Below are 24,671 nucleotides of genomic sequence, written 5' to 3'. Positions count from 1 at the left end.
GCTAATCAAGGCCATAATTACCGTACCATGCTTTATTGGTTTAACTCTTGTAATGATTTGTTCTCTTCTATCGTACGAAAAGGATGAGTTAGAATTGTCCTATGTTAGGCACTAATCTAGTTTTTATTTCCTTATCAACAAAAAGAATGAAGTATCGTGTATTATCCTTTGCTCTTGACCATCTAATGTAATTTGTACATAACAAAAACTATCATAATATAGGATTTTGTTAGAATGTTAGATTTGTCTAAACCTGTACATACAAAATATCAACCTTTTAAAATTTACTAAAATATACAAAGTAATTTTATTTTTGAAAGATAACATTATATGTAACATCCTAATAATTCCTCTATTTTATAAAATCATATTCCAACTTAAAAATAAAGGAATTACTAAAGTATTACCGCCACCGTGATTACGGCTAAGGCTAGTACCAGAATTACACAGCGGAATTAACTAACTTTCAAAACAATAAATAATAGTTAATGGATCTCATACAAGTTGGAACCATAGCGGCCCAAACCAAAATACTTAAAGAAAATCTATTAACTAATTGAAGCATTATAGTCTAGACTGAATAATATAAATAAAGTTTAAAGCATGAAAGTACAATAAACTCTGTCAACCAAATCTTGAAATATTACTTGTCCTGCAAGTCACCTCTAGAAACCTGTTATTGCGGAACTACTCCCCAACAATGCAAATTCAAATGCAAATGATGGATCATCATAGGGTCATTAAGGCAAAGATCGTGACCAAAACACAAAGCACGTAATCAGCGAAAGCTGAGTACAAACAAGCTAGAATGAAATCCTACATCTAACATGCTTCAATCCAACAAAGGTTAAACCACATGCAAAAGCCAAACAAGACCAATTAATCATGAAGACAAGACTCGACTCAAGACACGACTCTTGACTCATAGATTAATTAGAATAAGCATCGAACGAGCCTATAAAGAAATATCCATTACGGAAGGGTGTTGGGAGTCCAACTAACACTAAAATAAATATCCATTACCGAAGTACCCATTACGTAAGAAAGTAACCACGTCGGACCATAATAACGGAATTCTAGCGCATGAAAAGAACGAAACAACATCTTGTATCAATCGTAGGAGTACAACCCCTTGGCCAGATACTCCCCCCATTGTTCATACTCAAGGTATATACATTCCAAAAAATTTAAAGCTTATTCAGATTGCACTTTACGTTTATTAATATTTTATTTAAAAGCCGACTCGAGACACAAACAAACAAGACATTTAATAAACACACAATCAAACAATGCTTCTTTTAGAATCATTAGGACTTGTGATCAATACATTCAAGATTTAGTGAAATTACTCCATTGTCCCCTCTCAACAACGTGTTGAGTCCAAAACATGCCAGTTAACATGCAGGTTGTGCACTAGGCACAAAAGTTCCTATTTCAATTCACTTGACTCATTAAAGCATACCCTTCATGGCCGAGACACGTGCGGTAACGAAATAGTGCAACATGACACAAACAACATGGCTCATAAATGCTAGACATTATGTACAATAGTACAACTCATTCATTGCACTTCAATTATAACATGCTTTCTATATAAATTCAACAAACATAACCAATTATAACATGCTTTTCACTTCAATTCAAAAAACATAACCAATATAACATGCTTGTTAACTTATTAAAACATGAATCCAATAATCCAAGTAACCATGAATCACAACATGTATTCACATTAATTAAGTTGGTCGCCCTAGACTTGTACGTACCTTGAATATCTAAGTACGGGGACCACTTTGTGATTCAATCCACTAATTTAGAAGTCTTCTCCTATCATTAAATAAATAAAACTTAATTATTATCCATGTTCATTAAATTTTCAGCAACTTTATTTAGTTTTAAAACACTTCAATTAATTAGAAATTAATCGTTAATCATTAAAATAATAACTCTAATTAATCGTTTAAAACCAATTAAATTTCATGTATAAAATCAATAAAAATTGACACTTTATGTCTTAAAACGAATCTGAAATTTATTATTGATTACCATAATTAAAATTGACATCTAATTATGCTAATCAATTAGTTTTAACCAAAACTCTAACCTTAATTCAACATTAAAGATCATTAAACTCGTAAAAATAGAAGCTTTATTTGTAATTTAAATCTGAAAATTCATATACTCCAAATAAAAATCGTCCTCAATAATCTGATCATCAAAATCCTCAAATTTGGTGTTCATAACCAATCCAAATACAATTATTAATCAACATCCAATACTAATCATAAAATTCATAATTCAAAACATAATTTTAAATAGAGAAGATTAGGGAGAAGGAGAATTATATCAAGCTGACCTATAGCACGACACAATCACTATGGTGGGTGTGACCCGACGCAAAAAGAACGAGGAGCGGAGGGACGCACAACAACGCACACGATGCGTGTTCCTGCTGATGTGCTTGCGGGCTCGTGCGCGGGGACATGGACAACAACTGCGACACAGGGCATGCGAGGGAGTGCAGGGCGATGGGCCCTCAAGTGCGCGGGGGCGGGGCAGCATGGGCTGCGACAGTGTCGGGGCTGCTACTGGCTCGGCTGGGACGCAGCGCACGAGAGGAGAAAAGAGGGATGAGAGTGACATGAGGGAAAAGAAAAGAAAAGAAAAGAAAGAGGAGGCAGAGTTTTGAGGGTTTGTGAATTAGTCAAGCTGGGATTTAATGAATAATGGGGTGTATTTGTAGTTTAGTATCCTAGGTGGGCTAGGATTATGAGTTGTAGAGTTGGGCTTGAATAAAGAATGAGATAGAATAAAATAAGGTTATTGAATTTTTCGTTTGGGCTCCTTATAGAACTTGGATTGGACTTTAAAATAATTTAAACCGTTTTTATTTCAAAACCCAATTAATTTCCAACTAGAATTTAAATTCGTTTCATAACTAATTAAAAATAATAAATATCTTTAATTAATTAAATACATTTAAACAACTAATTAAATGCAACTTTAATTACTTAAAAATATGAGGTATTATATTATATTATATTTATTTTCACAAATATTTTTAAAGAAAGTTGTAAAAACTAATGATAAAGTTGTACATCGACAAATTGAAACTTCAAAGTTCAAATGTTGCCATAAAAACATGGACATAGTGTATAATATATGCATAAAGCACTGCATTGATGCTTTCTTTTCTTTTTTTTGCGCGAATGAGCTACAAGCCTACAATGGAGAAATAAATTACAAATAGGAAAAGAAAACTTAAACCCAATTGTTTCTGCGAAGAAAATGCTTAAGTATGAAAATAGGGGAAGCCTCGTCAACCAGGTTGTCGCTTTCCTCCGATCGGTCGTGGTTTTTCCTACAAAAACGAAACTGGCCCGGGGGGTTTCCGGGAAAACCCTCTTCGACGCTCAAGTCAGTCCTTGTAGAGAGAGAAAGTAGTGAAAGAGTCAGTTTGGGAATAATTGCATACCTCAGTAATGATTAGGTGAGACATATTTATAGTAATGCAGGATGGCATTATTAGTAAATATAGGCAAGTGTAGGGGTATGGAATCTTGGGCCTGTAAGAGGCTGAGATATGGGCCCCTAACTTCTGGTCTGAGCCATCAGGAGGTTTGTGTTTGAGGGTATTTTCAGTAATTTCCCTGGAAGGGTATTTTGGTAATTTATGTAGAAAAGTGGGCTCCACAGGGGGGGCCCGAACATTAGCCCCACGCCAAATTTGCGAGTTTGGCTAAAGACTCGGGAGTTTAGCGGAAGAAAGGATCCCCGAGCCCTCCGGTGTTTTGAGCGACTTGCGATGCTTGGTCTTTAATACAAGCACATGGGTGGGCATGGAGAGGTGCTCAAGGGTCCGCGTTTATCGTGCATAAGGTGGGCACGTATTGATTGCGGCGTATGGGCGAAGGGATGGAGCGCGGGCTCGGCTGCTGTTTTCCAAGTATGATGTGCGCGCCCAATCGGCTGTTGGACCAAGTTAGTAAAAGTTTGGCTGACGTTTGTATGTCCATAGGCGTCTTTGGGCGAGTGCCTAGCGTGCCCACGGCTGAAGGAGGTGGGCTTGCTTTTGTTTTGGCGTGGCTGCCGTTTGTCGTGCACAGGACGTGAGCGGGGGCTTCTCTTTGTCGAGGTGTGACTGCGCGCACGGGATTCTCTTTGTCGAGGCGTGGATGCTCCTTCTCGGCGTGGCTGCTCTCCTCTTTTTTTTTTTTTTTTTTTTTTTGAAGGCAAGGCTGGACTTGGCTTGGCTGCTCCTTCTCGGGCGTGGCAGCTCTTTTTTTTTTTTTTTTTTTTTTTTTTTTTTTGGGGCGCGCGGGCATGGAAGAGCCAAGACAGGGCTGTTGTTTTGTTGTCGATCTCGGGTGCGGTTCGCGAGGTGAGTCACAAGAGAGCGAAATGATGGGCGAGGGAGGAGGGGTCCTCGCTGTGGCCGTGATGTGTTGCGCGCTAGGCGGGGCTGTTGGTTTCCGTCGCGGGGAACCCGCGTAAGGCGGGCCTTTGTGGTCGTTGGTTTATGTCGCCCGCAAGAGGCCTCGCGTGGGCTGTTGCTTTTTGTTCGGCGTGGTGGTAACGCCTAGGCTCGACGTGGCACTCGGTATCATGTGCCAGGCCTTAAAACTTGGCTTGGCTGTTGCTTTCTCCGGGGCGCGCGGGCATGGTTGAGCCAAGAGGGGGCTGTTGTTTTGTCGCTCAAGGCTACCATATGTCGGGCGGTTTGCTTGTCGAACACTCTCAAACCCCGAGAACTTAGTTTATTTTTCTAAGTATGGATTTTTGTGCCTTACGGGTTTTTGGGCGTTTGGTTTCAATTTTTTTTTTTTTTTTTGATGGCTGGCGCAGGGAAGGCAGCCTAGGCGTGCCTGTTCCTCGGCGTGGCTGTTCCCCCTTTTTTTTTTTTTTTTTTCGTAGGCAAGGCTGAACTTGGCTTGGCTCTTCCTTCTCGGCGTGGCTGCTCTCCTCCTCCTTTTTTTTTTGTAGTTTCGAGCCCCATGTATTTATGGCTGTCGTTTTTTGTTTTTTTTGTTTGTGTGTTTGGGGGAATATTTGTGGGTTGGGCTTATTTAGTATGAGGCCCAATTGTAGCTAGGGTTAGGGTTTCTTCCTTGTTGGAGTTTCCTCTATATATAGCACCCCTTCCTCTCTATTTTTCTCACACCTCATACCACCCATTCTAAGAGAGAGAAAGTAGAGAGAGAAGCTCTCAAATCCTTTGTGAGGGAGGTATTCATACTTCGGCGGGTAGGGGGTGAAGGTGCCGGGCGCGGCAATCCGTGCGAGCGGGGGTTTGGTCCGCGGGCGGGTGTGTGAGGCGATCTAGGTGGGCGGTTCTTCTCGTGCGCGCGTGGGGCTGAGGCGTGGCTGCCATTTATTCCATCAACGTCTGTGTGTGGGCGACTGTTTTTCTTGTTGGTGGGTGTAGTTGCCGTGAGTTTTGTGCTCGTAGGGGTTTCCGGTTTTTGAGTGGGCGGAGGTAGACTTGATCCTTGGCTCTTATTCTTCCGACTTTTACCGCTCGGTCAAGGTACGCGTAGATTTCACCTCCTCTTTATTGTTTTAAATAAGTGTAGGCTATTGGGGTTTGGTTTGTAGATGGATAATAATTCCAAGCCCCAATTGAAGTCGAACACATCCCCCACTTCTTCCCCTCAGTCTAGTACGTGGAATGAGGGGGATTTGTTGGGGGAACCTGCCATAGTAATAAACTTAGATTGTTCACACCCCTCGGCCGTCCCTGATAGAGTTGTGACCTCCGATTTCTCGTCGGGCTCAATTTGTTGTGACGAGGATCGGATCCCGGGCCCTAGAGAGGTAACGGTGGCCGTGTCTCGAGTTCAAAGGAGTTGCTTTGATTCTTGTTTATTAAATAATGTAGTGACAATAATGGCGTCTGATGAGCTTGCGGGTGCTGGCGATGACCCTCCCCCGCCTGGTGGGGAAGGGGGTGTAAAAGTAGTAGGGCCTCATACTATCATTCTTCGTGCATTCTTTCGTAATGGTTTAAGCTGTCGCTTGTCTGGTCTTGCATCTAAGTATGGGGTCAAGTCTCCATATATGCTGGTGGAGCCAGGTGCGGCGGCTACTGTTACTACGCCTGCTCCGGGTTGTACAGCTGTATATGTTGCTAGTTTAGAGATGGGTTTACGCTTTCCTCTGCACCCTTTTATCCCAGAGTTGTTAAAATGCTATGGCTTGGCTATTTGTAATATATCTCCTAATTCTTGGGGTTCCGTCCTTTGCTTCCTTACGATTTGTGACATGATGGGAGTCAGTCCCACTTTGAGATTATGGCGGAACCTCTTTCGTCTGGGGCCTGTGTTGGCGCATCCGAATGACTATGGCTGTTGGAGCTTTTCTGTTCGCAAGGGGTACAAGGTCATCAGTGGGTTGGTGTCTAACCAGCATACTTTCCGGGGGGAGTTTGTATATGTGTATAATCAGGAGCTTGACACTTGGGATTTCGCCTTGGTACCCACTTTAGCTGAGCCTAATCTGCACATGAATCGTCAGGTGGATCAGATGGATGATATTGAGGCTTTGGCGGCTTTATACTTTCGGAGTCGGATGGTCATTGAGCCTTGTGGCACCGTGAGTGTTCTTCCTATGTATTGGGTTCCTGGTCGAGATGAATTGAGGCATGAAGAGTTTATGTGTGTTGTTGGTCTGAACTACCGTTATTCGAAGGGTATGATGCCGAGGGGTCTTTGAACATCTCGTTGTATTTTGGCTTTTACTTAGATGCATGTCATTTAGTTTGCTTTGGCTTGTGGTGTATGCTATATGATTTTTTGCTTTCTCTTTGATTTTTGTAGAGTTAACTAGGTGTGAGGATCCCATGGCGAGTCATATCACCAAAGTACAGTTGTTGAGGGCACAGATTCAGGCCAAGATGGCGTCGGGTGCTTTGAAGGCTCCTCCGCCACCTGTGGTAAGCTTTCTCGTGCTGGTTATGAGGTTCCTGCCCCTTTGATCTTTCTCAACCTTGATTTTCTAACTCATCCTTGGCTTCTTGTTTGTTTTTATGTAGGATCATAAGAAGGCACCAAGGCGCGTACAAGCTTCTGCTGGGAAGGCTCCTTCGGTTGTTCATGTTGAGGAGTCGGATCATGAGGGTGATGACCATATGGTGGAGGATAACAATGTTCCCCTCCAGGCTGATGGTGCTGAGTCGGCTTTCGCTGGTGAGGGACGTGACTCGTCCCCGACTTCGAAGAGGAGGAAGGCAGGAGAAGGTCAACCATGGGGTCCTGACGATCCTCCCTTCATGGTGATTAGTGAGAAAGATCACTTCAAGCGCCTCACTAGGAGCTTGGACGTGCTTTTTACCCCGGCTGATGATGAGTATTTTGAGGGGATTCCGCAGGACGAGGAGTTAGATGGATTCCACATGGCTTGGGCTGAGGTAATTGTACTTGAATATCTCTCTTGAAATTTTCAACTTTGCTTTGGATGTTAACTCTTTTGTTTTGATGATGTAGCTCTCCGTTCGTGCGGCTGCTATGGCTAAACGCAAGCATCACCTTAGGAGCATGGAGGTTGAGCTTGATGGTCTTAGGAAGCAAAAGGAGGATCTTTCTATCAGGATGTCCGATCTTGAGGCTGAGAATCAGAGGATGGAGTCCGAGCTTGAGGCGGCGGAGGAGAAGTCGGCTAAGTGGAAGAATTCTCATGACAGGGTGAAGGCGAGATACATGTCATGTAAAACTTCATATGCAAAGACGAAAAAGCAGGTGGATAAGCTTGAGGAAGAGTTACTTGTAGCCCAGGCGGAGAGCAAGGAGCCCAAGGATGGCCCAGCTTACATTGAGGCGTGGAAGGAGTCAGAGGCCATGGCGGCTTACTCGGCTAGTGTGGGTCAGCAATGTTTTACACTTGGGGAGGAGTCCACTCTGGACAAGATGCGTGAGCTGTTTGCGCGCAGGCTTCCTTCTGCTGACTTTGCCGTTTTTGAGGAAGATTATCGTGCCATGAAGCTTGCCGAGGAGGAGGCTCTTATGTCTGACATGCTTAGGGAGGAGCAGGAGCGATTGGCTAGGGAGGACGTTGCTGGGGCCGTGACTGAGAGTATGACAGCGGAGGCTGGAGGTCCGGCTGCGGAGCCTTCTTCTAGAGTGGTTTCTTCCCAAGGGCCTCCGACCCGTACCTGTCGGGGTGATCCGAAGAAGGTTCGGAGTGATCGAGAGGCTCTGCACCACGTGAGGGAGCCCGGTGTTTCTCTTGGTTGTTCTTCTGCTTCTGAGTAGTTTCTGTCATGCCGCCTGCGTGCGCGCCTTTTCATCTCTAGGCTTTTGCTTTCCTACTATGTTATTTGTTTACTTGGATTTCGCCGTAGGTGCGGCTTTTGATGTATCTTGACTTGTCATGCCTTTGATTTGGGTTTTGTTGTACTTTTGAACATGTCTGGCCGTGGTCTGGCTTTTGATGTTGTTTTCACTTAGTCTTTCCATCTGTTTAACTTTCTCTGTCTTTGAACTTAGATTAACTCGCTAATGAGCCCTATGTTTGGGCAATCGTTGAAGTGCTATTCTTGAAAATGACTTAGCTTTTTCACTAAGTATAGGAATGGGCTGTTGTTCTCCAAAGGGACTAATGAGCCTCATGCTTGGACGAACTGTGAAGCGCCATTCTTGAAAATGACTTAGATTATTTCACTAAGTATAGGAATGGGCCGTTGTTCTCTAATGGGACTAATGAGCCCCATGCTCGGATGAAATGTGAAGCGCCATTTTTGAAGAGGACTTAGATTATTTCGCTAAGTATAGGAATGGGCTGTTGTTCTCCAAAGGGACTAATGAGCCCCATGCTTGGGCGAACGTTGAAGCGCCATTCTTGAAAATGACTTAGATTATTTCGCTAAGTATAGGAATGGGATGTTGTTCTCCAAAGGGACTAATGAGCCCCATGCTTGGGCGAACGTTGAAGCGCCATTCCTGAAAATGACTTAGATTATTTCACTAAGTATATGAATGGGCTATCGTTCTCCAAAGGGACTAACGAGCCCCATGCTTGGGCGAATGTTGAAGCGCCATTCTTGAAAATGACTTAGATTATTTCACTAAGTATATGAATGGGTTGTCGTTCTCCAAAGGGACTAATGAGCCCCATGTTTGGGCGAGCTGTGAGGCACCATTCTTGAAAACGACTTAGATTATTTCACTAAGTATAGGAATGGGCTGTTGTTCTCCAAAGGGACTAATGAGCCCCATGCTTGGGCGAACTGTGAAGCGCCATTCTTGAAAATGACTTAGATTGTTTTGCTAAGTATGGGCTTATGTGCCTGAGCTTAGCTTGTCTTTCCCTTTTGACGCGGGTTGCACTTGCCTGGTCGATATTTGGCTTCTGCTTATAACATTCTAGAAACAAGATTTCGATAAGCAATATTACTAGCCGAGCTCTTTACTATTGCCTTGAAGATATAAAGCTTTGTTTACAATGATGGGATGTTTATTTAGTCCCTGGCGGGCTTACATACACTATGCCCCCATGTTCATCACTAAAAACTATGGCTAAGAGCTATGAAACTAAGTACTTCTTAGGGAAACGGGAACATCTATGAGATTTAGACATAGAACCTTCTGAGATTATCGGCGTTCCATGGTCGAGGGAGAGCCTTGCCTTCAGGGGTTTCGAGGCGGAAGGTTCCTGGCCTTACTTGTTCAGTTACCTTGTAGGGTCCTTCCCAGTTAGGAGCTAGCTTTCCCATGTCAGATTGTTTTCCCGTTGATTAGATGTTCCTTAGTACCCAGTCTCCTTGGTTGATGGGCTTATGCTTAACCCTTCTGTTGAAGTGCCTTGTCATCTTCCTTTTTTGGGCAATGGCTCTGAGCAAGGCATCACCTCTTATTTCAGGAAGCAAGTCTAGGTCATGGCTCTTCTTTTTCTCATTCTCCTCATAGTCATAGAACGTTACCCTTGGACTTGGAATGCCCACCTCTACAGGGAGAACAGCTTCACTTCCATACACAAGCTCGAAGGGGGACCGCCCTGTGGCGTCCTTGTTTGTGGTTCGGGCAGACCAGAGTACTCCGGGAAGGTCATCTACCCATGTCCCTTTGGACCCTTCTAGCATGGTTCTGAGTCCATGGAGTATGATTTTGTTTGCAGCTTCTGCTTGACCATTTGTCTGTGGCCGTGATACAGCACTTAAGTAGGTGCGTATAGCAAATTGCTTACAGTATGCCACGGTGGGCTTGCTATTGAACTGCCTTTCATTGTCGGATATCAAGGCTCTAGGAACGCCAAAGCGAGTGATTATGTTTCTCCAAATGAACTTCTGAATTTGCTTGTCTGTGATTGAGGCAAGGGGCTCGGCTTCAATCCATTTGGTGAAGTAGTCTATGGCGACCAACAAAAACTTTCTCTGCCCCGTTGCGGCGAGAAAAGGGCCTAGGAGGTCCATGCCCCACTGATCGAAGGGTAGTGTGGCAATGATGGCTGTTAGTTTGTTGGAGGGTAGATGTTGGACTTGAGCGTATTTTTGGCACTTTTCACAATGACGTACTAGCTTCTCCGCATCTGCTTGGAGAGTGGGCCAATAGAATCCGGCTCTGAGTGCCTTACCAGCGGTGGTTCGAGACCCTTGATGACTTCCACACGCCCCTTGATGTATCTCCCTTAGCACATAATCACCATCCTCGGGGGTAATGCACTTGAGGAGTGGGTGTGTGTAGGATTTCTTATACAAGTTATCTTCATACCATACAAACCATTCAGCTCATTTCTTTACTTGGGCTGCTTCTTTTTCATCTTCAGGCAACTCTTGGCTTCTCTTGTAGGCTATTATCTGATCCATCCAAGTGTTGGATCGGTCGAGGTAGTTGACCGCGGGCTTGTTGATGCTTGGCTTTCTTAACACCTCCCACATGATGGTTCTTGGGGTAAGCCCTTCAGCCGAACTAGCCATCCTTGCCAAAGCATCCGCCTGTGTATTCTCTCCCCTTGGGACATGTTGAATTTGGAACTCGGCCAGTGCGGTGCTCATGTTCTTGGCTTTGTTTAGATACATCCGCATGCTATCCTCTTTGGCTACGTACTCCCCCGTCATCTGTCCTACAATGAGTTGTGAGTCTGAGAAAACATGTATGGCGCTTGCTCCAGCCACTTGCCATAACTCTAGGCCAAGGATGAGGGCTTCATATTCAGCCTCATTGTTTGAGGCGTTGAAATCGAACTTCACAGCATATTCGAACCTTTCCCCCGAAGGAGATACAATGAGGATACCAGCTCCACTACCGGACTTGGAGGAGGACCCGTCCACGTTCAGGATCCAAGGTGTGGAATCGAGGCTTTGCTCAGGGCGGTTGGTGCATTCAGCAATGAAGTCTGCCAGGGCTTGAGCTTTGATTGCTCTTCTCGGCTCATATTCTAATCCGAAGTCTGCGAGTTGATCATCCCAGTCAGTCATTCTACTTGAGTGATTCCTCCCCTCAATGATCTTCCGAATTGGCTGACTTGTGAGAACCTTGATGGGGTGTGCTTGGAAGTAGGGTTTGAGCTTTCTCCTGGCCATTACGAGGGCGAACACAAGTTTCTCTATGTCAGAATACCTGGACTCGGCTCCTCTGTAGGCATGGCTGACAAAGTATACTGGGTGTTGGGTCTTTTCTTGCTCAGCCACCAAGACAGCACTTAATGAATATTCGGACATGGCCAAGTACAAGTATAAGGGCTCTCCTGGTAGGGGGGATACAAGTTTTGGTAGGCTGGACAGATGATCCTTGAGCTGTTGGAAGGCTATCTCGGCTTCTGCATCCCAATGAAATGAACTCCCCTTGAGAGTTTTGAAGAATGATAAGCTCTTGTCTGCCGACCTTGAGAGGAAACGCCCCTGGCTGCTATGCATCCAGTTAGCCTTTGGACTTGTTTGATGGTTTGAGGGGATTTCATGTCTAGTATGGCTTGGATTTTATCAGGGTTGGCTTCGATGCCCCTCTCATCCACCAAGAAGCCTAGGCATTTCCCCCCTTTGACTCCAAAAACACATTTTTGTGGGTTGATCTTCATGCCATATTTTCTAAGTGTTGAAAGGGTTTCTCTCAAATCTGTGACATGATCAGCCTTGGCTTTTGATTTCACGATCATATCATCGACATAGGCTTGGACGTTTCTACCTAACTGCCCCTCGAAGATTCTGTTGATGAATCTTTGATATGTGGCTCCGGCGTTTTTCAAACCGAAGGGCATGACTTTGTAGCAGTAGACGCCCTGGCTAGTGATGAAAGTCGTGTGGGGCTGATCCTCTTCAGCCATAGGGATCTGGTGGTATCCCACATTAGCGTCCATGAAACTGAATAAGGCGTGGCCGGCTGTTGAATCGACCAACCTGTCAATCTTGGGTAGGGGATGGTCATCTTTCGGGCAGGCTTTGTTAAGGTCGGTGAAGTCGACGCACATCCTCCAAGCGCATGTCGGCTTCTTGACTAGCACCACATTTTCCAGCCACTCTGAGTATTGGCATTCTTTGATGAATCCGGCTTCTAGGAGCTTCTTTACCTCAGCTGCGGCTGCGGCATTGCGTTCCACCCCTTGATGCCTTAGTTTCTGCTTGACGGGTTTATATTCTGGTTTGATGTGAAGGTGATGGGTCATGATGGATGGGTCTATCCCCGACATCTCTTCCACTGTATAAGCAAAGACATCTTTAAATTCTCGCAGGACCGACAAGATTTCATTGCGTAGTGCTTTCTCAATACCTGCGCCTACTCGGACCATCCGATTTGTACCCTCTTGCAGTACCTCTTCCTTATCTGCCTCTTCTGGCTTAGGGCGATCATATCCCGAAGGACAGTCGATGAATAGGACTAGTGGGGTCTCTTCCTACTTGACTTTCTTGGCTGGGGGTTGGGGGGTGTCTGACACCCTTTTGAGGCTGTTGACATAGCATCTTCTACCCACTTGCTGATCTCCAAAGATCTTTCCCACAGTGTCATCCTCCAACTCGAATTGCATGAGAAGTTGGTACACAGAAATTGCGGCTTTTACTTTGTTTAGTAGAGGTCGGCCCAAGATGATATTATATGGTAGGGAGATGTCCACGACAAGAAAGTCCACCAGTAGTCGTCTTCCTTTGTTCTTAGGACCCAACCTGACAGGTAGCTTGATGGTACCTTGGGGATGCACGGCTTGTCCTCCAAACCCAATGAGCGGCTGGGAGATGGTTTTCAGATCATCCTTGGAGTATTTGAGCCCTTCTAGGCATTTCAGAGTGATAATGTCGGCAGACGACCCACTGTCTACCAGCACTCGCCCGACTGTTGAGTTGGCAACTTTCATTTCGATTACTAGGGGATCGTCATGGGACTCTTGGATTGGGCGGCCAGTGCTCCCGCCAAAGGTCATCAGCGGTGCTGTCTAAGAAGCCGATGATACTTTCAGGACTTGGTGTTCAAGTGCCCATAAGGTGTCTTTTGCCTTGCTAACAGACCCGCCTGCGGCTAGGCCTCCAGCTATCACTCCAATGTAATCCCCCGTATCTTCACTAGCGGATTCCTTTTCCTTGGCTTTTCCTTTCGGGGTAGGATTCTTCCTTAAGTAATCATTCAGCTTGCCCTGATCAGCCAGGTGGTCTAGCGCCCTTTTCAGCTCCCTACAATTCTTCGTGGTGTGCCCGCATTCATGGTGGAACTCACACCACTGCGACTTGTCTCGCTTTGCCTCGGGCGTTCGGATTGCAGGGGGCTTGGGAAGGATGTCTTTTCCCTTTAGATCAAGGTAAATCTCTCGCCTGTTGCGGTTGTACCTCGGATCCTCACCATGGTCTTCGGCTATCACTGGCCTTTTGAGGGAGGGTTGAGTTCGATCGGGGCTGCCACTTTTCTTTTTCTCAGATTTCGAGGCCTCTCCCCAACTTGGCTTTTGTTTTTGCCTTATACTGCGCTCACCTCCCCAACTGATTTTACACACATCTGTGGCCTGGATGTGCTTCTGGGCTTTTTCCATGGCTTCTTCGAAGCTCGACACCCCAGACTTGATCAGCTAAAACTTGAAGTCATCCGGTTGGAGATCTGCCAAGAGGGCTGTGAACTTGGTTTCGTCCTTAAGGTTGTGTATCTTCAGGACTTCTTCATTGAATCTCTTTACATAATTGCGAAGGGTCTCCGTATCTCCTTGCCTGACTGCCATTAAGTTGACACTTGTCTTTTGGTGCCTCCGACCCGCCGCAAATTGGCTGATGAAAACTCTTTCAAGTTCATTGTAGCTCTTGATACTTCCTTTTGCTACGTGCTTGTTGAACCAGATAAGGGCCAGACCCTTCAAGGTAGTAGGGAAGTATCTGCACCAAGTGGCTCCACACCCGGTCTGAACGCTCATTTGGGTTGCGTAGGCAGCCATGTGCTCCTCTGGGTCCGTAGTTCCATCGAAAGTTTCAATGGTAGGAACCTTCACTTTATCCCGGCGGGGGGTGTTCATTATCTCTTGGGAGAATGGGGCGATGGCTTCTTGCAATGATGAGGTAGGTATGTGCTTATCAATTCTTGGTTGGGGGGAGTCCCACCTTCCTCTTGAGGGGGTACGCCTACCTCTGCTCTCTGGGGGTGGCGAATATGTTCGCTCACGGCGCGGAGGGCTCCTCTCTATTCTCGAAGGTGAACGAGGTCTAGGGCAATGAGAGGATGAATGGTCCCTTGGATGTTGGTCAGGGAGTGAGGTCCTTGGCCTGGGGGAATGGCCTCTAGTCCGGCTAGGGGGTGAGTGCCGCCTCCTTGTGGGAGAAGGTGATTGCCTCCTGGGAGATGTCCTTCGGGAGCTGACCTCGATTGGCTCGACTTGCTTTGAAGGAGTGGGGTGATCTTGCGCAGAGACCGTAGTCCTGACACTAGAGGGGGGTAGACCTCGGGTGACCCTATCATTCCTGATGGCTTCTCTGGCTTGTTCGAGGCACCTCTTGTGTAAGAGGTCTCGAGCATCGAGGTCTCCTCTATGCAACCGTCGCTCTTCAATTATCCGGCGTGCATCTTGACTGGCCCTTGATTGATTTGGGCGAGGCTGTGCCCCACCCCTGTCTCCTAGCCTGTCCATCACACTTCGAGGCTGTGTCCTGTGGATGGTGTGAGATGCTGTGCTCACCCTTGAGCTAGTAGGGTGGTTTGGATGTTTCCTTGAAGGTCCTTCTCCCCTCCCTTGGAGGTTGTGGATAGCCTCATTGACCTGAGCAGCCAAATGTTCAAGATCCTTTTGGGTGGCCAAGTTCCCCAGGTGACCTTCAACATGGGGTTGCTGGTTCTCATGGTCCTGGTCGCCATCATGATCATCTTCGTTCCCTGGAGTAGGCCTCAGCACATAGTTAGGATGGGACTCTGATCGATGAGAGGATGATTGTTTCCTGTTTCGTCGAGTGTTAACCATGGCTTGTAGTTGACTTCCCCACAGACGGCGCCAACTGTTTCTGCAAAGAAAATGCTTAAGTATGAAAATAGGGGAAGCCTCGTCAACCAGGCTGTCGCTTTCCTCCGATCGGTCGTGGTTTGTCCTACAAAAACGACAAACGTAAACTGGCCTGGGGGGTTTCCGAGAAAACCCTCTCCGACGCTCAAGTCAGTCCTTGTAGAGAGAGAAAGTAGTGAGAGAGTCAGTTTGGGAATAATTGCATACCTCAGTAATGATTAGGTGAGACATATTTATAGTAATGCAGGATGGCATTATTAGTAAATATAGGCAAGTGTAGGGGTATGGAATCTTGGGCCTGTAAGAGGCTGAGATATGGGCCCCTAACTTCTGGTCTGAGCCCATCAAGAGGTTTGTGTTTGAGGGTATTTTCAGTAATTTCCCTGGAAGGGTATTTTGATAATTTATGTAGAAAAGTGGGCTCCACAGGGGGGGCCCGAGCACCAATTTTATTATATACAGACACTCGGTGTTAACCGCTTACTCAATGTATGCAGGCGGGGTATGTCTCCGACTCTCCGTACATGCTAAAGGTTATTTTGGTCTAGGAATCACGAGTCACGACTTACCAATTACCATTACAAAAACTTTTAAAAGTAAATAATTTCGGGCCATTACTTTTATTGTGTTAGGGAATCTAATTAGACTAATTTTTTTTTTTTTTTTTTTGGCAGTTGAAACAAACAGTTAAAACTAAGTAAACAAAAGAAGCCTAAGACCCATTTTTCCTTGCCATAGTTGCAAGATAATGAGCCCTTCTAACCCTATTCCTACTACACTTCTTAATATAGACATTTCTCATTCCTAGAGATATTCTAATAATATCAGCACATTCAGCCGCAATCTCAAAAGGACTGTTTGGAAAACTACGTAAGGCCGCTACCAGTATTGCACTATCTGTCATAATATGCAGATCCCACCACCCTCGGTTTTTAGCTTGCTGAATCCCATCAAGCAAAGCAAGAGCTTCCGCCTTCAGAGCGCTATTACATCTAATAGGGGAAGCGTCTTCTGCTATAACAGATCCATTTCGTTCTATCACCCAACCAATAGCTGCCTCAGGGTCGAATTTTCTACGCACCTTTTTCCATGCTCCATCCACTTGCATATGAATGTTGCAATCGTTGATACTCCCTTTAATCAAAACACCATCTGTCTTTGAACTGGAGCCCTCCTGCGCAACATCTCCTCCATTGCGTATGCCTTTCTTGATTCCGTCTATGGCTGCCCATGCCATACTTTTTTGGTTTTCAATTATCCACATAACACCTGTTGGGTCTACTTCACCACCTCTAAAGACTAAATTATTTCGGGTCACCCAAATTGCTCATAAGACCGCCGCAAACTCTATGTCGTCATGCCTTCCATCCTTATTACCTTTCCACAAGTATGCCAAGAAATTCTTCACCCAATCCCCACATCTAATATGGGCAGCTCCATTTATCTTGATTCCCAAGCTGCTGGCGCACCAAACTCTTTGTACTATCTCACAATCTCGAAACAAATGGTCTTTTGTTTCTACATCTTTACAACAAAAAGGGCACTTATCATCCACCATTATGCCTCTTCTAATCATTCTAGGGCGCAATGGAAGAGCCTTGTTAATCAACTTCCACACAAAAATCTTCCATTTGGGTAGCAGACAACTATGCCACAGTAACTTATAAAATTTCGAGCTGGAATAATCACAATGATCTTCATTATTTTCCCTCAACAAGCATGCATAGATTGATTTTGATGACATCTTTTCATGGCCATTTCCAACCCAGAAAAACTGATCTTGTTTTTCTTCATTTGGGATATGGATACTTAGTATCTCATGAGCCGTTTCTTTTTTAAATGTGTTCCAAATCCTTACAGCATCCCACCCTCTAGTTCCTTGTTTAAACAGACTGTTAAAAGTGGTATTAAGTCTGTCATACGGTATGCCTTGTTTCAGTTGAGGTATGCCTGAGGCTAGCCATCTTTCCTTCGCCATAATTGTATCACCACTATAAATAATCTTACTAAACCATGTCTTTGTCGCAGAGACTCATCTGCTCATACCCTTATAAGCCCAAGTAGCTTTGGCACTAGTTTTCCCTGTCAAGCCAGCTTCCAATGGTGACGCACCATAAGCCTTTCTATAGACTTTTGCGATGAGCGAGTCTGGGTTTTGATATTACGGATTGCCTGCTTCACCAATAGGGCTTGATTAAACATCACAATGTTACGAAGCCCAATCCCCCCCATACCCTTGGGCACTTCCAATTTCGCTCGTTTAACCCAACAAATACCCATGTGCATCGAACTTGTCCTCCACCAGTACCACATTAACAGGGAGTTTATTTTTTTGGAGATCAACTTTGGGACCAGAAATACTGCAAGAACATTTGAGCACAAAGAAGCTAAAATGCCATTTATTAGCAGGAGTCTACCTGCAGGCGAGAGGGATAGGTGCTTCCAGGAAGAGATCTTTTTTTGGACCTTCTCAACCAAGGGATCAAAAGCGTGGGATGATCTTCCATCAACCTCAATATTGCATCCTAAATATCTCCCCAGTGAATCTGTGCATGGAGTTCCAAGTATCTGCTTCAACACGTTTTTAATATTGCTTGGCGTATTCGGACTAAAAATCACGTTGGATTTGTCAAAGTTAATTGCTTCTCCTGAGACTTTGCAAAACAAATCAATTGTGTTTCTAATGTTCCTGCATGCTGAAGTGTTAGCTTGAAAACAAAACAAGGAATCATCAGCAAAAAATAAATGAGAAATAGAGGGAGAATGTTTAGTGATTCTAATGCCCTGCACTCTCTTCTGCTCTTCAAGTTGTAGAATCATCCGTGATAGAACTTCCATGACTAGAATGAAAAGGTATGGAGATAAAGGGTCTCCCTGTCGTAGCCCACACTTCGGCTTGAACACCTCTGTTACTCACCATTGACAAGAATTGAATATGAAACCGTTGAGACACACTGCATGATCCAGTGTCTCCAAACCGCAGGAAATTCCATATGATCTAGAATCCAGCCAATAAATTGCCAATTCACACGATCATAGGCTTTATTCATATCTATTTTCAATACCGCAAATCTTCGCAAGCCTTTCTTCCTCCGTTTAACATAAGTGAGGACTTCATGGGCAAGCAAACAATTATCTCCCATTAGGCGTGTGGGCACAAAGGCATTCTGAAACGGACTAACCAAACCATTAAGAATTAATTTAAGAATTAGACTAATTTGATGCTATTTTTTAAAATAATTTTTTGGTGAAGATTTGATGTTAAATTGTACGTTAGTGCAAAGTGGTGGATATTATTGATTGTGTAGGTAATTTGTTGTCCAGCTCTACTTGTACCATTGTAGATTTGTGGTTCTAGAAGTGCCAACTTTTAACTTTACAAACATTATAATCTTTTTATAAGGGGTCCGCACAAAATTTTCAATCCCAATCATTAATTCATAAAATTTAGAGCTTACGCACAAATGTTTTCCTAACATAAACATTCAAAATTATCACGTCAAAATTATATTTTTTTAAGAAAATTCCTTTAAATAATTCATCATTTCGACAATTTTTCAATTAATAGTTCAATCTTTTGATTATTATCTAATAATCTTACGTTTGCACTCCCTAACTTTTACATATACAATAAAATAGTTTTTTATTGAACCCAAATTATCGTTTATCTGTTAACAAGGTCGCCCTCCTATTCTTATTTTTTAAAAAAAACTAAAAAGTTTTTACATATACAATAAAATAGTTTTTTATTTTAAAAATTAAATTAAACTCCTCCCCTCTCTTGTCTGGGTTTATTTCATTTGTCTTCCCCACATGAATTTTCACCACCTTCGTCAATCCATTCCAGCCACCACTTGCGGCTTGCGTAGTGTTGTCGTCGCTTCAAATTCTCGAAGTCCAGATTCGCATAAGCCACAAATATCCGATGTACAGATTCACATAAGCAGCGAGAAAATCAAATTGGGGAAAATAAATAAATAAAGGTTCCTGTTCAAATGATTTGGGGCAAATTTTGAACAATTATGTTCTCATTGGCTATGAATTTGAGTATTTTTTGTTTAATTTCGATCAAATTAATATTTTTTTACAATTTGGTTGTAATACCCAATATTTTATGATTTCGTAAAATATATTTTATGGGAACAAAAAGAAGTTATAAGTATTATTAAATCATTTTCCATTTTATTTAGTCTCTTTTAATATTTTTGGAAAGTTTAAAAACGCTATTTTAAAATTAGTAGGACTCTTATTACGAGCACCTATATATAACCCGTTAACCCTAATTATTTTTGAAAGCTTTGCCGTTGTTTTTCTTTATACTCTCTTGCGCTGCTCATATACAAAATGTTTACTTGGTTATGCAAATTATCATCATCACCTATTTCTCCATTTGCGTAAACCATGGATATATACCCCATGATCTTCATATATATGCTTGATAATCATTATCACCCAACCAAATTATATAGCAGCAACCGTATGGGTTTTTGAGACGAAGAATGATGTCGATCCATTCGTTCCTTGGCTGCTATCATTATTATTTTTACTTTTGTTTTCCGAGAAGGTAATCACGCTTAGTCCCTTCTAATTGTTTGTGTATATTATTAGTTGTAATCACGCACACACTAATCTTTTGGAGTTGTTTGATTATAATAAATTGTGTATTATTGTGATTTTGGAGTTCTTTGGCCGGCGTCATAGTACGGTCTTGGTGTATGATCTGGATTCTTATTCCTCCTATATGATTTTATACATGATTAATTACTTTTTGTATAGGTAGTAGAGATAAAGTAGTTTAATGTAGTTTAATTTCTTATTTTCATTCGGTGTTTTTGCTCATTTATGATTATCAAGTTATGGTAGTTGTTTAGAATATGCATAACGTTAAGTTCCTGTAGCGTATAGTTATTACCTTCAAATTATGTTGGGAGCGGATACTATTATGTCTCAGATCAGATTAATGAGATTTATTTATAATGATGCATTGCATAGTGCTAGTATAAGTTGTAGGTATAGTACGTAACCAGGTTGGTTGTAAATTGTTACTCTGAGGATCTTGTGCCAATATTTAAAAGTATAGATTTTTTTTACCTGGAATGGGAATCAATCATATTGATCATATTATGAGAAGCAGGTTGAGGAGAATTATATATTCTTGGTTCGAGGCTCGACGTTATAGACCTTGGTCCTTGGCATGTTGGTAAGGAGATAATAACCATTAGTAGAGGAGCAAGATACGATCTTTATTATTTTCTTTATATCTCCAAAGTGGGATTTGGTCCAAAAGTGGCCTTGACTCAGAGAGTCTTTCTTAGCAGCTATTGAGAGTTTCAAGTTTTTATACTTATTGGTTTATGCATTCGAATTACCCATGTCCAAGGCTAGGTATATAACAAAGAGCAAATATGGCACCTATTGGTTTGAGTACGTTTAGTAGAGGAAAAGATCATATTAATATGTTTGAGGTTCATAGGAAGAGAATAATTATAATTTCCATAGAGTATGGAGTTAGTTTTATCTTTGGGATCATACTTGAAGTGTAGTTTCATACTACATTGTTTACATGAGCCTTTATTATATGTTCTACATTAGTATGTTTTTGTATATTACAGTTTATTATATGTTCTACATTAGTATGTTTTTGTATATTACAGGTGATTACTCAGCTTTTTGCTGACGTGTGTGTTTATTTGTTATGTGTGTTTGCGGCCATGTCTTTTTCTTATGGTGGCCCTGCGACGACCCTTTTGGAATTTGTCCTCTATGGTGAGCAGTCAATATTAACTGGAGCAGATTGATCGTGAAAGATCGCAATTCAAGATGAAGGAGCTCAAATGTTATCGTATAGTCTTTTATGACAGTTTAATACTTTTCAGTTGTAAATAGACCACCTAGTAATCAAGTTGTAATAGTTTAAGTTTTGTAAGCCTTAGCACTTGACAATGTGGTCAAGTGTGGCGGTGATGCCTCCGATTTAGGTGTAAGCTTCCGCAAATTTATTATAAAGTCTTTTATATTCTTATTTATTTATAGTTAGTAAATTGGGGGTGTTACATTGGTATTGAATCAAATTAATTTTGGGTGGGTTGAAGGGGTTGGTCGGCAGCGGCAGTGGTTCTTGAAGGTCATCTTTGTTGGTGGTTGTTGCGGCAATGACGAAAGTGGTTAATAGTTGTTGTTGCCGCTTTTGTAGTTTGCTTTTTTCTGGGTTTCTGTTGTCAACAATATTTTCTTAAGTAGATGTCGGTGAGAAAGGAAGAGAGAGAAAATGTAAGTCACTGAATAGTGCAAAAAATTAAATTTGGTATGGTTTATTTTGATGATCAGATGATGACAAAAATGGTGGTGGGAGTGAGTAAGGCTGGTGATGGAGGATGGAGGAGAGAGGGGATGTGGACGGTGGACGGTGGAGGGTGGAGGGTGGAGGAAGGATGAGAAAAGATGACAATGGTGGTGGAATAGTAGTGGGATTAGAGTAATTAAGGACAAAGAGGAGGAAGGAGGGAAGGAAAAAAGAAAAAGAAAAAAGAAGTAAAATAAAATAAAATAAAAAGAAATTATAGATTTTAAAAAATAAAACAAATTATGACAAATAGTTGCATGATACGTGTATAAGTTACCTGATGTATTGGGTTGGTGACCTGTTAGGTGCAATAAAAATTAATGGGGTGCAAATGTTGAATTATTCGATAATAATCCAAAGGTTGAATTATTAATGGAAATCGTCAAAAGGTTAGATTATTTAAAGTAAATTTTCCTTTTTTTTTAATGACATAGTGCATTTTAAAGAATCCAACTAATACAAGGTAAAATTATTCTTTACCCTTATTTTATTATAAGACTAGATTTTAACCCGTGCGACGCACGAATTCCTTTAAATTGTTAAGTTAAAATATACGTAGTAACTCATATATATATAAGCAGGATGGTGGTTGCGAACTTGCGATGGTGTTGGGATTTCAATTGTGATGTGATAATGGTAATGATGAGGAAGGTGAAACACTTACGTGAAGGAGGAAGAGATAGAAGAAAAGAATAACGAAAAAAACGGGAGAGGGGGGGGGGGATTTCGGAGTTAATGTTAACGGAAAAGTTAACAGAATTGACGAAAAAATGGTCATTAAGGGTATTTGGTGAATATTTACAAAACCTCAAGGGTATTTGGCGAAAAAATCGTTATTATTATCTGTATAACCAAGTTGTGCAAATTATGTCCCAATCATGTCGAAATCAAAACCGATATGTCCAGATCATGTCTAAATCTTGTCTAGATCAGATTCGACATGTCCAGATCATGTCCAACTCATAACCGATCTTTCTAGACCATGTCTAGATTAGAACCGATCTCTCCAGTTCATGTCCATATCAGAACCTATATGTCCATATCAGTTCAAGCTCAAAATCGATCTGCATGGATCATGTCCTCATAACCGATTTGTCCATCTTAGAACCGATCTGTCCATATCATGTCCAAATCAGAACTGATATGTCCAGATAAGAATCGATATTTTCAGATCATGTCCAGATGAGAACCGACTGTCCAAATCATGTCTAGATCAGAATAAATATGTATAACTGATTTGTGCAGATCGATCATGTCCAAATTAGAACGCATATATTCAGATCAAAACCGATCTATCGAGATTATATCCAGATCAAAATTCATATGTCCATATCAGAACCAATTTGTCTAGGTCTCTAGATCATGTTCATATTAGAACCGATATGAAATTAGAATCCATATATCCAAGTCAAATCAATTCATTGAGATCATGTCCAGATTAGAACATATTTGTTTAGATTATGCCCAGATCATAACCGATTTTCCCATATCATGTCTAGGTTAGAACCCATAAGTTCGGATCAAAACTGATATATACAGACCATGTCCAAATCAGAACCTTTATATTCATATCAAAACCGATCTGTCCAGATCATGTCCAAATTAGAACTCATATATCCAGATCAAAATTGATATGTCCAGATCATGTCCTAATCAGAAACGATCAGTACATATCATGTCCAAATTATAACCCATATGTCCATATAGGAACCACATTATCCTGATCATAACTGATATGTACATGACATGTTCATATCAGAGTCGATATTTTTAGATCATTTCTAGACCATAACCCGTATGTCCATATCAGAACCAACCAGTCTAGATCATGACCATATCATAATTGGTCTATCAAGATCATGTCTAGGTCAATAATCTACTATAAGGAATTTGTTTAATCATAAGGTAAGTCAAATAAATAATGTGTAATTTTAATAACAATATTATAAAGTTGAATAACATTTATTTTACCTGTAAATAATTTGATGTTAATAATCGAAGATTTTTATTTAAATCTTAATTCTGAAAAATCAGACCAGTTAGATTAGATTAGATCAGAAAAAATAAGTTCATATTATATTATGAGAAATAAGGTGAACTAAACAATTAGGGGTCTTAGTGGCTTCTTTATGTGGCAGTTGGAAAATAGGTGGAACTAACATAATGGAGCTCCTCTATAAAATGCATACTCCTAACTTTGAAAAAGACACAACGTACTGACAAACGCATATTTTGTTTTCTAAGAAAGTGTTCCTAAGTTCCTTATTGTCACTAAGATTTCTTAATCACTAGAGTTTTATCATACCTAGTTGTATTTTTAGGATTAAAAGGTTTGAGTGAAACGATTAAGGCTTAGGGTTAAGTCAGAGTTGTGAGAGAAAAAAAAGCAATATAGTGGTTAAAGGGAATCACTGTGAGAAAATTGAGTTCAAGACGAACCCGAATTAGAATATAGGTTGTAATTGAGGTATTTCCCTATATTAAAGAGTTGGATGTTTTTTCTTCTTGATTGGGCTCAAGACGTTTCCTAAGATTAAATCTCTCTCGCTTATTTCATTTACTGTTCCTTAATCATTTAAATTCCGCAAAAAATTTATCTAAAATTTCAATTACAATCTCCCCCCCCCCCCCCTCTTATAGTGTTCCTACTAGAATATCAGTTGGTATCAGAACGCAACCCACAAATTATAATTAACAGGAAACCATGTTGAGAAAAGTTCTTAGAAAATACGGACACTCACGAAAACTCGAGGAAGGGTATTCCACTCAAAGGCCCCCAAGTTCAACAACAAGTTCTATTCTTACTGGAAGAGTATAATGGAGATATTTATCAAGGCATGGAACTGTCAAGTTTGAAGAGTTATCAGTCGGCGATTTTGAGTTAACAAAAACCAATCCGGAAAATGAGGTAGTTCCTAAACCAGTGTCTGAATTTTCTAAA

At 42.0% G+C, this 24,671-nt stretch overlaps 2 protein-coding genes across 2 annotated transcripts; both read right to left on the bottom strand.

Moving 5' to 3' along the window:
• Window positions 1-9,727: 9,727 nt before the first annotated feature.
• On the bottom strand, window positions 9,728-12,714 carry LOC110799257 (uncharacterized). Its single transcript, XM_056834500.1, has 3 exons — window positions 11,814-12,714; window positions 10,730-11,748; window positions 9,728-10,678 (listed from the first exon to the last, which is right to left on the bottom strand). Exons 1-3 carry the CDS (start codon window positions 12,712-12,714, stop codon window positions 9,728-9,730), a joined length of 2,871 nt encoding a protein of 956 aa, XP_056690478.1.
• Window positions 12,715-17,472: 4,758 nt separating this feature from the next.
• LOC130465653 (uncharacterized) lies at window positions 17,473-18,530 on the bottom strand. The gene is made up of 2 exons (XM_056834499.1): window positions 18,305-18,530; window positions 17,473-18,095 (listed from the first exon to the last, which is right to left on the bottom strand). Exons 1-2 carry the CDS (start codon window positions 18,528-18,530, stop codon window positions 17,473-17,475), a joined length of 849 nt encoding a protein of 282 aa, XP_056690477.1.
• Window positions 18,531-24,671: the final 6,141 nt, after the last annotated feature.

Source organism: Spinacia oleracea, chromosome 1, assembly GCF_020520425.1.
Source record: "Spinacia oleracea cultivar Varoflay chromosome 1, BTI_SOV_V1, whole genome shotgun sequence".
NCBI classification, from domain to species: Eukaryota; Viridiplantae; Streptophyta; class Magnoliopsida; order Caryophyllales; family Amaranthaceae; genus Spinacia; species Spinacia oleracea.
The sequence above is the reverse complement of the archived record's forward strand: the minus strand, read 5'-3'. Positions and strand labels throughout refer to the sequence as shown.

Coding starts and splice junctions, on each gene's coding strand:
- LOC130465653 (XM_056834499.1), bottom strand. CDS start 18,530: ATGGGAGATAATTGTTTGCTTGCCCATGAAGTCCTCACTTATGTTAAA. Junction 18,096..18,304: donor ATATTCAATTCTTGTCAATG/GTGAGTAACAGA, acceptor TTTGTTTTCAAG/CTAACACTTCAGCATGCAGG.
- LOC110799257 (XM_056834500.1), bottom strand. CDS start 12,714: ATGGTCCGAGTAGGCGCAGGTATTGAGAAAGCACTACGCAATGAAATC. Junction 11,749..11,813: donor CAGGGGCGTTTCCTCTCAAG/GTCGGCAGACAA, acceptor ATTGGGATGCAG/AAGCCGAGATAGCCTTCCAA. Junction 10,679..10,729: donor ATGAAAAAGAAGCAGCCCAA/GTAAAGAAATGA, acceptor AACTTGTATAAG/AAATCCTACACACACCCACT.